This window comes from Hyperoodon ampullatus (genome assembly GCF_949752795.1).
Source record: "Hyperoodon ampullatus genome assembly, chromosome: 13".
NCBI classification, from domain to species: Eukaryota; Metazoa; Chordata; class Mammalia; order Artiodactyla; family Ziphiidae; genus Hyperoodon; species Hyperoodon ampullatus.
The window spans coordinates 63133295-63147766 of record NC_136926.1 but is presented as its reverse complement, the minus strand read 5'-3'; the positions used below and the strand labels follow the sequence as shown (position 1 = coordinate 63147766).

The 14472-nt window shown below is 42.0% G+C and overlaps 1 protein-coding gene across 3 annotated transcripts in view; it reads left to right on the top strand.

Annotated features, from left to right (window-relative positions):
• LOXHD1 (lipoxygenase homology PLAT domains 1) overlaps positions 1 to 14472 on the top strand; it is a gene marked incomplete at both ends in the record, with an annotated part of 209235 nt that overhangs the window by 79500 nt on the left and 115263 nt on the right. For all 3 annotated transcript variants that reach the window (XM_079717302.1, XM_079717301.1, XM_079717300.1), the window contains 2 exons: positions 4890 to 5044; positions 6451 to 6611. In XM_079717302.1, the coding sequence (XP_079573428.1) occupies positions 4890 to 5044; positions 6451 to 6611 (316 nt within the window). The remainder of the gene's footprint in view (positions 1 to 4889; positions 5045 to 6450; positions 6612 to 14472) is intronic.

Sequence of the window (14472 nt, the reverse complement as noted above, 5' to 3'; positions counted from 1 at the left end):
ATCCTTGCCAACACTTGTTATTCTTCTTTATTATTCTTTTTTGCTATTGTTTTGTCTATTCTGGGTTCCTTGAAATTCCATATGTATTTTAGAGATGACTTGTCAATTTCTACAAAGAAATCATTTAAGATTGTGACAGAGATTGCATTTTGTCTGTAGATCAGTTTGGGAAGTATTGCCATCTTAACAATATTAAGTCTTCCAATCTGTGAACATCTTTAATTTCTTTCAACAGTTTTTTAGTTTTCAGAGCTTAAGTTTTTCACTTTTTTCTTTTTTATTGAGGTATAATTGACTAACAATGTTATATTTAGTTTCAGGTGTACAACATAATGATTCAATATTTGTATATATTGCAAAGTGATCACCACAGTAAGTCTAGTTAACATCCATCACAACACGTTGTTACATAATTTTTTTCTTGTGATGAGAACTTTTAAGATCTACTGTATTAGCAATTTCAAATATGCAATATGGTATTATTAACCATAGTTGCCATGCTGTACATTACATCTCCATGACTTATTAATTGGTTTTCACTTGTTTTTAAAAATTTATTCAAAACTATTTTATTCTTTTTGATGCTATTTTGAATGGAAATGTTTTCTTAATTTTATTTTCAGATTGTTCATTGCAAAGTAATAGAAATACAGTTGATTTTGCTATATTGATCTTGTACTCCACAACTTTGCTGAACTCTTATTAGTTCTAATAGTTTTTAGTGAATTCCTTATGATTTTCAATATACAAGATCATGTCATCCATGAATAGAGATAGCTTTACTTCTTTCCAATCTGGATACCTAGTTGCCTTGGCTAAAACCTCCAATACCATGTTGAAGAGAAGTGGTGGGAGCAGAGATCCTTGTCTTGTTCCTCATCTTAGGGGAAAAGCATCCACTCTTTCACCATTAAATATGATGTCAGCTGTGGGTATTTCATAGATGACTTTTATGGGTTGATGAAGTTCCCTTTTATTCTTAGTTTGTTGATTTTTCATCATGAAAGAGTGTTGAATTTTGTCAAATGCTTTTGCTGAGTCTATTGAGATGATCATGTGATTTTTGTTTTTTTTATTCTATTGATATGATATATTACATTACTTGATTTTCAGAAATTTAACTTGTATCCCTAGGATAGATCCTACCTTGCCATGGTGTATAGTTCTTTTTTATGGGGCTGGATTTGTTTTGCTAATATTTTTTTGAGGATTTTTGCATCTGTATTCATAACATTGTCTGTAGTTTTCTTTTCTTGTGGTATCTTTGTCTGGTTTTGGAGCAGGGATATGCTAGCCTCACAAAATGAGTTCAGAAGTATTTCCTTCTACTTTACTTGAGAAGAATTGGTATTAATTCTTCTTTACATGTTTGGTAAAATTCAATAGAGAAGACATCTAGGCCTGGGCTTTTCTTCATGTGTAGCTTTCTGAATTCTGATTCAATCTTTTACTTGTTATAAATTTATTCATATTGTCTAGTTCTCCTTGAGCCATCCTTTTATTCTCAACCTATTTGTGTCTGAATCTAAAGTGTGTCTCTTCCATATATCAGATAGTTAGATGCATTATTTATTCTTCCAATCTCTGTGTAATAAGGAGTATGACTTCTTTTTCATATTTGACTGCTGACAGCTTCCCAGTTACACCAGTATCTTTCTGCCTCATGCCTGGGCAATTTGGTAAGAAATCCTGGATGCTCCCTTCCTTCACACTTGTGGAAAGTTCAAGCCATACAAGGACCCATGTGAAGAAACTCTCACCCCTTAACCACCATAAAATGTCAAACCAGTCACCCCTCTCTGCTGTCTCCAGCCATTTTTGGACCCGCTTGAGGGCCTATCATGCTCTCCCCAGAACTGCTCATTATGTGAATAATCATTTTATATTCACTCTTGGTACATGCGTGGTATCATCAGCCTTGACAGCTGAGCAAATTTGGAGTAGGGAGACCCATCCTGTCTCTGCAGAATTACCACCATATTTTGCCTTTTGATTGAAATATTTAGTCCATTTACTTTTTTTTTTTTTTTTTTTGGCGGTACGCGGGCCTCTCACTGTTGTGGCCTCTCCCGTTGCAGAGCACAGGCTCTGGACACGCAGGTTCAGCGGCCATGGCTCACGGGCCCAGCGCTCTGTGGCATGTGGGATCTTCCCGGACCGGGGCACGAACCCGTGTCCCCTGCATCGGCAGGCGGACTCTCAACCACTGTGCCACCAGGGAAGCCCTAGTCCATTTACATTTAATGTAACTACTAATAGGGCAGGATTTATGTCTGTCATTTTGCTATTTGCTTTCTATATATCTTGTCTTTTTTTGTTGTTTCTTTATTCTTCCTTCTTTTGTGGTAAATAGATATTTTCTAGGATACCATTTTAGTTCCCTTGTTTCTTTTAATATATATACATATACATATATGTATATATAGTGAGAGTTATTTTCTTAGTAGGAAGAATTACACTTAGGGAATTATACCAGGGAATTACAATTAACATCTTAACTTATAACATTCTAGTTCAGATTAATACCAACTTAATTTCAATAATATACAAAAACTCTGCTCCAGTGTAGGTTTGTTTCTTTTCACCTCCTTTGTGCTATATTGCCATACAGATTATATCTTTGTACATTATAAACCCACCAATGCAGTTTTATATTTACTGCTTTATGCAGTTGTCTTTTATATAAGATTTGAGAGGAAGAGAGTTACAAACAAAAATTAAAGTATACTGTCTACATATTTACCTAAGTCATTGCTTTTCCTCGTTCTCTTTATGTCTTTGGGTGTGTTCAAGGTACTGTCTAATGTCCAATGTGAAGGACTCCCTTTAATATTTCTTGTAGAGCAGGTCTGATGGTGATGAATTCTTTTAGTTTTTGTTTATCTGGGAATGCCTTAATATTCCCTTCATTTTAAAAAAATAGACTTTTTAGAGCAGTTTTAGGTTCGGAGCAAAATCCCTCTGCTTCACTGACTGCTGCTTCTCATCTGAGTTGCCAGCTTCTCCTGGCCTTGACCTCTAATGTTGGTATCCCTCTATAGTTCTTGTCTGCATCCTCTCCATAGGGGATCTCATCTGGTCCTGTGACTTTCAATGGAATCTATATGCCTATGATGACCAAAGTCAGGTCAACACTCCTGACCCTCCACACACATATTCAACTGCCATCTTGATCTCTTTTTATGATCATCTAATAAACATCTCAAATTTATAATGAACAAACAACCATTGATTTTTATCTCCAAACCCATCATTCTCCCCAAGTGTCCCTAAGTCTTGTTGCCAACACTATTCACCTAGTTGCCCAAGCCAGAAACCCAGGAGTCATCCCTGGTTCCTCTCTTTCCCTCAATTACCTATTACTGGCTATCCAGTCCATCATCAAGTACTATTGTTTCTACCTCAAAAATATATCTCTAATCTACCGACTTCTCTCCATCTCCACTGCACCCCCAGTCCTAGGCATCCTCTCTCTTCTAGACTACTGTAATTATTCCATTAACCGGCCTCTCTGATTCACTCTTTCTTCCCCTACAATCAGTTCTCCACATGGCAGCCAAATGCTCTTTAAAACATAGATCAGACTAAGTTACTTCCTTGCCTAAAGCCCTATAAAGGTTCCTGTTGTATTAAAAGCAAAAACACAAAGGAAGCCATGTGTCTTACCTTGACCTGTCACACATCCCGGGTCTTAACCCTGTCCACCTCTGGGCCTCATCTCATCCCCTCCTTCTCCCTTCACTCCAGCCATATTGGCCTTCTCTCTGCTCCTGAAACATAGCTGCTCATCTCCACATTGGGGCTTCACACTTACCAGCACCCTCTTCTCTCACTATGCCTGTGGCTGGCTCCTATCACCAACATTTTAGTCCAAGCCTTGTCTCCTTGCTGCAAGCTTTTCTGCATCTCTAAATCATCTTCACCCCCTTACTGCACACCTCCCTACTTCCATCACACCCTGTGGCGTCACTCCATTATACTATCTTTGTTACAGATACAACTCAGAAATTTTCCTGTTCATGATTTATGATTTTACTGTCCATCTCTCCTCTCCATCCTTCCATTCTCAACTTTAATATAAGTGCCATTGAACAGGAGTCTGTTTGTCTTGCTCACTGCTGAATCCCTGCACCTATAAAAATGCCTGCCACTTACTAGGCTTCAGTAAACAGATATTGGGCAAAGGAATGAATGAATGAATTTCACTTTTAGCTTAGGAAGTAAGGCCTTATGTGCCAGATGCAGGTTTGCCTGCTCCACTGTACATTGTCAACATGGGAAGAAGAAGCTGCCCTTCCCATGGCAGCTGCACTTTGTGCCTTTCTCTCTGCTTCTCTTCCTGGCATGTCCATAGCACTGGGGAGTTCTGAAGAGAAGGGAAGGCTCAGTTCTGGCTCAAAAAAAAAGTTATCTTACTTTTCTTAAGAAGACAGGACTCATGAATTGGATGACAACCTGAGGCAAAAAGTCTACTGGGTTGGATGGAATCAAGTGCCAAAATGTTTGAATTAGACCCGTGGTCCCCAAACACTGCCAACTCCACCAGAGTCCCCTGGGGGAGCTTGTAAATAATGCAGTTTTAGGGCTCCCACTCTGGAAACTAAGATTTGGGAAGTCTGAGGTGGTGCTCAGGAATCTGAATTCTTATAAAAGTTTCCCATGGCATTCTGACAGTTAGCCAGGATTGGGAACCTCTGGTCTGTCTGGGACAAGGGATTTGCAGATGAGTTGGCCCTTGACTGGTGTGAGGCAGCTGGCCGAATGAGCAATGTCAGCCCAGATGAGAGCGGGGGGAGAGGAGGAGGCAGTGCTCAGAGGTGGGGAGCAGCAGGGCCAGTGTTGGGAGCAGGGAGCTGCCAGCTCGTTGTGTCCCTCTCTCTGCCTGCCAGTGGCCCGGTACCGCGTGACAGTGTGCACTGGGGAAATTGAAGGTGCGGGAACGGATGCCAACGTCTACCTCTGCCTTTTTGGTGACGTGGGGGACACGGGGGAGCGGCTGCTCTACAACTGTAGGAATAACACCGACCTGTTTGAGAAGGGCAACGTAAGTTCCAGCAGTGCACCTCCGTCAGCCCCGCCCCACCCCTTCCCATTCCCTTGTCTTCCCTGCTCTAAGTAGAGCTGATCACTGGTACTGGTGCCTCGGCCATCAGAGAGGCTGTCTCTGGGTGCACGCACAGGGAACTACATGCATGACAGCCACCAGGCTCCTAAGGCTGGGAGCTGGCCCACACCTTAGCTTTGAGAAGAGGGCAGAGCAGGAGGACACTTGGGGTGGGCAGGGAAGGAAGCTGGGCACCTTATGTGTGGACTGAAGGTCTCAGGCATGCAGAAAGCTGGGACACCTGAAGGAACATTGCTTCTCCACTAGGCATGACCACTGGTGGCAACTTGTTCGTTTCCTTTTTGAAAGAGAAATCAGGAAAGACGCTAAACATGGAAGTGGGAGAATTGGGTTCTATTCCTAGCCTCATTACAAATGTGCTGGGTGATCCCTTTGGTTTCCCCAACCATCACCTGGATTTACTGGGGAGGCTTTGTGAAACAATAGGGAAAGAGTCAGGAGGATCGGGGCCAGACCCTCCATTCTCTGAGCCTCAGTTTCCTTGTGTCTGAAATGGGGGAAAGGATGTCTACCTGTGGCTGGCTGTTGTGAGGATTAGAGATGACAGATATACTGCCTGCCAGCAGACCTGACCCTCAGCACACAGTAGGTGCTCAGTTAAGAGTCATAGTTCAATAATGTGAGACCCAAGGTTGCTCATCAGGTGAAGAGATTTGGTAAGCCTTGGTCCTCTCCTTCCTCTGCCACCTCTTCCTTAGCAAGGGCAGGGCAAGCCCTGGAATTCAAGTGGAGGTCTTTCTCCACCCTTTCCTACTCTTTTCTTTCTACATCTTCTGATTCCTTCCTTCATGAATCCCACTCTCGAGTTCCTGTTCCCAGAGGGCCCCAGGTACACTTGTGTAGACTTGGCAACTCTGCAGCCCCTGCTGCTTCACTGGCAGGCAGAACTGTGAAATTAATAAGACCACTGGTCCCCCTAATCATTCCCTTTCTCAGAAGGGAGCCAGTGTCCTTCTGTAGCAAGGAGCCAGAGGAGATTAACCAAGGAATTAATTCATGATAAATGGTTAGTGAGTGATAACAGCTTAATATATTAATCCTCCTAGAGGATTTACCTTTCAAAAGGAGATCACAGGGAATGGCCATTGTTTATCCAAAAATACAGATCTCAGTTGTTGGGAACTTGACATCGAACATAGTCCTGTGGGAGAAATTGAGGGAGAGGTGCAATCCGTTCTTTATGGGTAGCCCCTGGCCCACCTGTGAAAGACCAATAGCCCAACCCATTGGCTATGGCTTTTAGGATTTCTGGGCCTGTGTCTTCCCTTGGTGTTTGGGTCCCAGGGGAGCCACCTCTAACTGGCCTTGCTGTCTTTCCCACAAAGGCCGATGAGTTCACCATTGAGTCCGTCACCATGCGGAAGGTAAGGCGGGTGAGGATCAGACACGATGGCAAAGGCAGCGGCAGTGGCTGGTTCCTGGAGCGGGTGCTGGTGAGAGAGGAGGGGCAGCCCGAGAGCGACAACGTGGAGTTCCCTTGTCTCAGGTACATGAGTCCTGTCTGTTTTGATTTTCTCCAGCTTAGGTTATGGGCCTTAGTTTTGGGAAGACTCAGCCTATTCCAGGTGCAGGGAGCAAAATCATAGCTTAAGGATATAGTTGGTCCAGAAAAAGAGGTGGCCCTGCTGGTGGCACTTAGACCTGGGCCTCATATCCCCGCCACCCCCAACACACACAGGTGATGGAACAGCAGCATTGGGTGTCCCAGTGTGGTGCTGCTACTAAGTCTATTAATTACCAAAATGTTGGCATTTTTCAGTGATAAAATATGACAACTTCAGACTTTAACTGAGAGTTACCTCAGAGGCTTTGTTACATGCTGAACTAAACTTTTGAATTAAAGGTGGTTTTTTCCCCCATTTGGATGGCCTTCTACCACATCTTTTCCCTTTTAATATCTTGTCAAGATATTTTACTTTGTTTTCATTTCCTTATCCCAGCTTACTAGTGAGGTAAAGTTTCTTTTCTCTTTTGTCTTAAGCATTTGGATTTATTTCACAGCCAGTTTGGGCTCTATCAGACGTTCCTGATAGAGACATTTCTATAATGAGGAGCAATACCAGCATTTTTTGTGCTGTCTGGTTGGCCATTCCCATTCACCCGTAGCAATGTCTGGGAGGTACACTCTTAACTGGAGCTTTGGATCAACTAGGTTCTGCAAATCCCAGTCCCAAGCTGAGTCTTGCACCTATGGACGAGGTGCTGCGTGTGTGTCCAAGGTCACTTCCTTAGGGCTGGCCCAGGCTTCTCGCCTAAGGGCAGCCCTCCTCGGAGTGGGTGGGGGTAGGTTGCCTAACAGCCTGGCAGCGAATGCATTGCTCTTTCTCTACCAGGCACACAGACGCACTCGTGCACACATGTGCATGCAGACGCATTTGCTACAACTGATTTGCTTACCACCACACCAGCCCAGGAAGAGCAGTTTCCCAGCTATGGAGGGCCACTGGGGCAATCCCAGGGCACAATGATTGTGAAATGTTTTTGTCTATGACAAAGGCATCTACAGTCTTCAAAGTATGGCCACTGTTAGTATTAAGAGGATTACACTGGAAAGATAGGTAATGATGCAGGCAGTTCCAAGTCAGTGGCACTAATAGACGGAAAGAGGCTCCGAGTAAGGTTTGGGAGCCAGGGAAGGCTTCCCAAGAGAGGCAGAACAGGACCTGGGCCTGGAAGGAAGATTGGAGAGTGAATGGATGGTGAAGAGAAGGGAGGGTGGGTCATCCAGGCTGGAGAAGTGGTGAGAGGCATGGCACTGAGGAGGTGGTTCGCAGAGGTTGGTGAGGGCTGCCTGGCACATGGGGAGGGAGCACAAAGAAGGAGGGGGTGGGAGAGTTCTGGTCTCTCTTCAACACTGACCCGTTTGCTCCCTGCTAGACCCGGAGGCTGCCTGGCTGGGATGCTGGATGGAGCAGCCTTCCTTGTTTTATTCCCATCCACTCAAAAGATATTTATGAAGCATTTATATACGCTTGCTCCCTGTTCTCATGAAGTTTGTTGTCTGGAGGGGAACTAAACAATGAGCAAATGAATACACTAAGAAAGCCACAATTGCTAACTTTGAGGAGTGGGCTGGAGGAAACGCACAGTGGTGGCAGCAGCTGCTGGAGAGGCCACACTGAGATGGAGAGTGTGGGTCAGAGATGGAGAAGGTGGGTGGGTCTGTCTTCATGGGGATGTTTAGGCTGACTTCTTGCAGGATGAAAAGGAGAGTGCCAGGGGAAAGAGCTTGAGGGTTCTAGAACTCCAATGAGACCAAAGCAGGTAGACAAAGGAGAAAGCCACCCAGTGGGGTCAGAGGTGGGCAGAGGCCCATATCAGGAGGGCTTGGTAGGGCTCTTCCATTTTAGGTAGTTGCCTCTGGTTTCTGCATGGAGGACAGGTGGTAGGGAGTTCAGAGAGGAAACAGAATGGCAGGAGGTGTTGTGGGGTCCATGACGGTATGTATTAGTTTGCTAGGGCTGCTATAACAATGTACCACAAACTGAGTGGCTTAAACAACAGAATTTTGCCTCGCAGTTCTGGAGGCCAGAAGTCCAAACTCAGGGTGTCGGCAGGACCATGCTCCCGTGAAGGAGCTCTGAACAGGGTCTGCTCCATGCCTCTCAGCTTGTGGTAACCGCAGGCGTTCCTGGGCTTGTAGATGGCCATCTTCTCCCTCTGTCTTCACATTGTCTTCCCTCTGCATGTGTCTGTCTCTGTGTCCAGATTTCCACTTTTTATAAGGATATCAGTCATTTTAGATGAGGGCCCACCTTAATGACCTCACTTTAACTCAGTTACCTCTGTGAGGACACTATTTCCAAATAAAGTCACATTCTGAGGTTAAGGCTTCAACAGATCTTTTCTTGGGGAGGGACACAATTCAGCCTGTAACTTGGCAGCCTGCCCCCAGGTGGTGGCAGCGAAGGTGGGGGGAAGGGCTACACCACAGGTGGATCCTGGAGGTGGAGTTCATAGGACCTGCCATTAAGAGAGAGGAGAATTGGAGACCCCAGGTCTCTGCCTTCAGTAGGTGGGCAGAGGTCACCCTCTCTACCGAAATGGGAAGCCTGGGGAGCAAGGGCTGAGGGTTGGGGATGGGTGGACTCTGCAGGTCCGGTGGGGTCATGTTAGTTTTGAGATGCTTGTGCATCAAGTAGGCAGAGTCAGGCCTTGAGAAATAAATTCAGGAAATGAGAGCATAGAGATGTAATTTAAAGTCAGGGAAATGGAGGGGATCCTTTAGGGAGAGTGTGGATAAAGAAAATGAGGACTGAGCCCTGGGACAGGTGAGGAAGAAGAGGGGGAATGTGAAAAGGGGATGAGGAAGAAGTCTGAGTGTCCACACTGGCTGAATTGCCATGAGCGTGGTGCAAGGCCCAGGAATCTGGCCACCTACCTGCTAGGTGACTTTGGGCAAAGCTCTTAACTTCTCTGGTCTTCTGTGCCTTCCCAACCAGCAAGTGTCTTATGGTGATTATGAGGGTGAAATCCAGTTGCACTTTGAAAAGAGCCAAGTCTGCTGATGACACAGGCGATGCTGTTGCTGCTGCTGATTGTAGGGCTGACTAGGAGCTGAAGCCTCTGACATACCCCAGGGATCTCCATGCCCCCAAACACTTAAGAGTTCGCACATTTTTTAGAAAATGGATTCTTTTTTTCCCCCCTGATCTATACAGTAGGTCTTTGTTGGTTATCCTTTTTAAATACAGCAGCATGTACATGTCAATCCCAAACTCCCTAACTATCCCTTCCCTCCACCCTTCCTCTCCGGTAACCATAAGTTCATTCTCTATGTCTGTGAGTCCGTTTCTGTTTTGTAAATACATTCATTTGTATCATTTCATTTTAGATTCCTCATATAAGCGATATCATATGATATTTCTCTTTCTCTATCTGACTTACTTCATTCAGTATGACAATCTCTAAGTCCATCCATGTTGCTACAAATGTCATTATTTCATTCTTTTTTATGGCTGAGTAATATTCCATTGTATATATGTACCACATCTTCTTCATCCATTCATCTATCGATGGACATTTAGGTTGCTTCCGTGTCTTGGCTATTGTAAACAGTGCTGCAATGAACATTGGGGTGCATGTATCCTTTTGGACCATGTTTTTCTCCAGATAAATGCCCAGGAGTGGGATTGCAGGGTCATACGGTAGCTCTATTTTTAGTTTTTTAAGGAAACTCCATACTGTTCTCCAGAGTAGCTGTACCAATTTACATTCCCACCAACAGTGTAGGAGGGTTCCTTTCTCTCCACACCCTCTACAGCTTTGATAGTTTGTGGATTTTCTGATGATGGCCATTTTGACTGGTGTGAGGTGATATCTCATTGTAGTTTTGATTTGCATTTCTTTAATCATTAGCGATGTTGAACATCTTTTTATGTGCCTCTTGGCCATCCATACGTCTTCCTTGGAAAAATGTCTATTTAGGTCTTCTGCTCATTTTCTGATTGGGTTTTTTGTTTTGATGATATTAAGCAGCATGAGCTGTTTGTAAATTTTGGTGACTAATCCCATGTCGGTTCCATCATCTGCAAATATTTTCTCCCAATCTGTGGGTTGTCTTTTCATTTTGCTTATGGTTCCCTTTGCTATGCAAAAACTTTTGAATTTAATTAGGTCCCATTTTTTAATTTTTGTTTTTATTTCCATTACTCTGGGAGACAGATTGGAAAAGATATTGCTGCGATTTATGTCAGAGAGTGTTCTGCCTATGTTTTCCTCTAGGAGTATTAGAGTGTCCAGTCTCACATTTAGGTTTTTAATCCATTTTGAGCTTATTTTTGTGTATGATGTTAAATAATGATCTAATTTCATTTTTTTCCATGTAGCTGTCCAGCTTTCCCAGTACCATTTGTTGAAGACACTTTCTTTCCACCATTGTATAGTCTTGCCTCCTTTGTCATGGATTAATTGACCATAGGTGTGTGGGTTTATTACTGGGCTTTCTATCCTGTTCCATTGATCTATAGGTCTATTTTTTGTGCAAGTACCATACTGTTTTGATGACTATAGCTTGTAGTATAGTCTGAAGTCAGGAAGCCTGATTCCTCCAGCTTCATTTTTCTTTCTCAAGATTGCTTTGGCTATTCAGGGTCTTTTGTGTCTCCATACAAATTTTAGGGTTTTTTGTTCTAGTTCTGTGAAAAATGCCATTGGTAATTTGATAGGGATTGTATTGAATCTGTAGATTGCCTTGGGTAGTATAGTCATTTTCACAATATTTAATCTTCCAATCCAAGAGCATGGTATATCTTTCTATCCGTTTATGTCTTCTTCAGTTTCTTTCATCAGCATCTTATAGTTTTTGGAGTACAGGTCTTTTGTCTCCTTAGGTAGGTTTATTCCTTAGGTCTTTTGTCTCCTTAGGTATTTTATTCTTTTTGATGCAATGGTAAATGGGATTGTTTCTTGACTTTCTCTTTCTGATCTTTCATTGTTAGTGTATAGAAATGCAACAGATTTCTGTGTATTAATTTAGTAACCTGCAACTTTCCCAAATTTATTGATGAGCTCTAGTAGTTTTCTGGTAGCATCTTTAGGCTTTTCTATGTATAATATCATGTCATCTGCAAACAGTGACTGTTTAACTTCTTCTTTTCTAGTTTGGATTCCTTTTATTTCTTTTTCTTCTCTGACTGCTGTAGCTAGGGCTTCTAAAACTATGTTGAATAAAAGTGGTGAGAGTGGGCATCCTTGTCTTATTCCTGATCTTAGAGGAAATGCTTTCAGCTTTTCGCCATTGAGTATGATGCTAGCTGTAGGTTTGTTGTATATGGCCTTTATTACATTGAGGTAGGTTCCCTCTATGCCCACTTTCTGGAGCATTTTTATCATAAATTGGTGTTGAATTTTGTCAAAAGCTTTTTCTGTATCTTTTGAGATGATCATATGGTTTTTATTCTTCAATTTGTGGATGTGGTGTATCACACTGATTGATTTGTGGATATTGAAGAATCTTTGCACCCCTGGGATAAATCCCACTCAGTCATGGTGTATGAGCCTTTTAATGTATTTTTGCATTCGAATTGCTAGTATTTTGTTGAGGATTTTTGGGACTATGTTCATCAGCCCGTAAATATCAGTATCAGTGATATTGGCCTGTAAATTTCTTTTCCAGTGGTATCTTTGTCTGGTTTTGGTATCAGGGTGATTGTGGCCTCATAGAATGAGTTTGGGAGTCTTCCTTCCTCTGCAATTTTTTGGAAAAGTTTCAGAAGGATAGGTGTTAGCTCTTCTCTAAACATTTGATAGAATTCTCCTGTGAAGCCATCAGGTCCTGGACTTTTGTTTGTTGGGAGTTTTTAAATTATAGTTTCAATTTCAGTGTTTGTGATTGGTCTGTTCATATTTTCTAATTCTTCCTGGTTCAGTCTTGGGAGACTGTACCTTTCTAAGAATTTGTCCATTTCTTCCAGGTTGTCCATTTTATTGGCATAGAGTTGCATGTAGTAGTCTCTTGTGATCCTTTGTATTTCTGTAGTGTCAGTTGTAACATCTCCTTTTTCATTTCTAATTTTATTGATTTGAGTCCTCTCCCTTTTGTCCTTGATGAGTCTGGCTAAAGGGTTATCAATTTTGTTTACCTTTTCAAAGAACCAGCTTTTTGTTTCATTGATCTTTGCTATTGTCTTCCCTGTCTCTATTTCATTTATTTCTGCTCTGATCTTTATGATTTCTTTCTTTCTACTGACTTTCAGTTTTGTTTGTTCTTCTTTCTCTAGTTGCTTTGGGTGTAAGGTTAGCTTGTTTATTTGAGATTTTTCTTGTTTCCTGAGGTAAGATTGTATTGCTATAAGCTTTCCTCTTAGAACTGCTTTTGTTGTATCCCATAGGTTTTGGATGGTTGTTCTTTCATTTTCATTTGTCTCTAGGTATTTTTTGATTTCCTCTTTGATTTCTTCAGTGATCCATTGGTTGTTAAGTAGCAAATTGTTTAGCAGTAAATTGTTTAGCCTCCACATGTTTGTGTTTTTTATAGTTTTTTTTCTTGTAGCTCATTTCTAATCTCATAGCGTTGTGGTCGGAAAAGATGCTTGATATGATTTCAATTTTCTTAAATTTGCCGAGGCTTGCTTTGTGGCTCAGGATGTGGTCAATCCTGGAGAATGTTCCTTGTGCACTTGAGAAGAAACTGTAATCTGCTGTTTTGGGATGGAATGTCCTATAAATATCAATTAAATGTATCTGGTCTATTTTGTCATTTTAAGCTTGTGTTTCCTTATTAATTTTCTGTCTGGATGATCTGTCCATTGACAAAACTGGGGTGTTAACATCCCCCACTATTTTTGTGTTACTGTCGATTTCTCCCTTTATGGCTGTTAGTATTTGTCTTATATGTTGAGATGCTCCTATGTTGCATGCATATATGTTTACAATTGTTATATCTTCTTCTTGAATTGATCCCTTGATTGTTATGTAGTGTCCTTCTTTGTCTCTTATAACAGTCTTTATTGTTAAGTCTATTTTGTCTGATATGAGTATTCTACTCCAGCTTTCTTATGATTTCCATTTGCATGGAAGACCTTCTTCCATCTCCTCACTTTCAGTCTGTATGTGTCCTTAGGTCTGCAGTGGGTCTCCTGTAGACAGCATACACACGGGTCTTGTTTTCATATCCATTCAGCCAGTCTATGTCTTTTGGTTGGTGCATTTAATCCATTCACATTTAAGGTAATTATCGATATGTGTGTTCCTATTGCCATTTTCTTAATTGTTTTGGATTTGTTTTTGTAGGTCTTTTTTCTTTCCTTCCTCTTTTGTTCTCTTCTCTTGTGGTTTGATGACCATCTTTAGTGTTGTGTTTCTGTTGCTTTTTCTTTTGTGTGTGTGCATCTATTGTAGTTTTGGGTTTGCTGTTTCCATGATGTTTTGATATAGCAGTATATATATGTACAAGGTTGTTTTAAGTTGCTAGTCTCTTTCCCACCTAGAGGAGTTCCTTTAGCATTTGTGGCAAAGCTGGTCTGGTGGTGCTGAATTCTCTTAGATTTTGCTTGTCTGTAAAGCTTTTGATTTCTCTGTCGAATCTGAATGAGATCCTTGCCGGGTAGAGTAGGCTTGGTTGTAGGTTCTTCCCTTTCATCGTTTTAAATATATCATGCCACTCCCTTCTGGCTTGTAGAGTTTCTGCTGAGAAATCAGCTGTTAAACTTATGGGAGTTCCCTTGTATGTTATTTGTCATTTTTCCCTTGTTGCTTTTAATAATTTTTCTTTGTCTTTAATTTTTGTCAATTTGATTACTATGTGTCTCAGTGTGTTTCTCCTCAGGTTTATCCTGCCTGGGACTCTCTGCACTTCCTGGACTTGGGTGGCTATTTCCTTTCCCATATTAGAGAAGTTTTTGAGT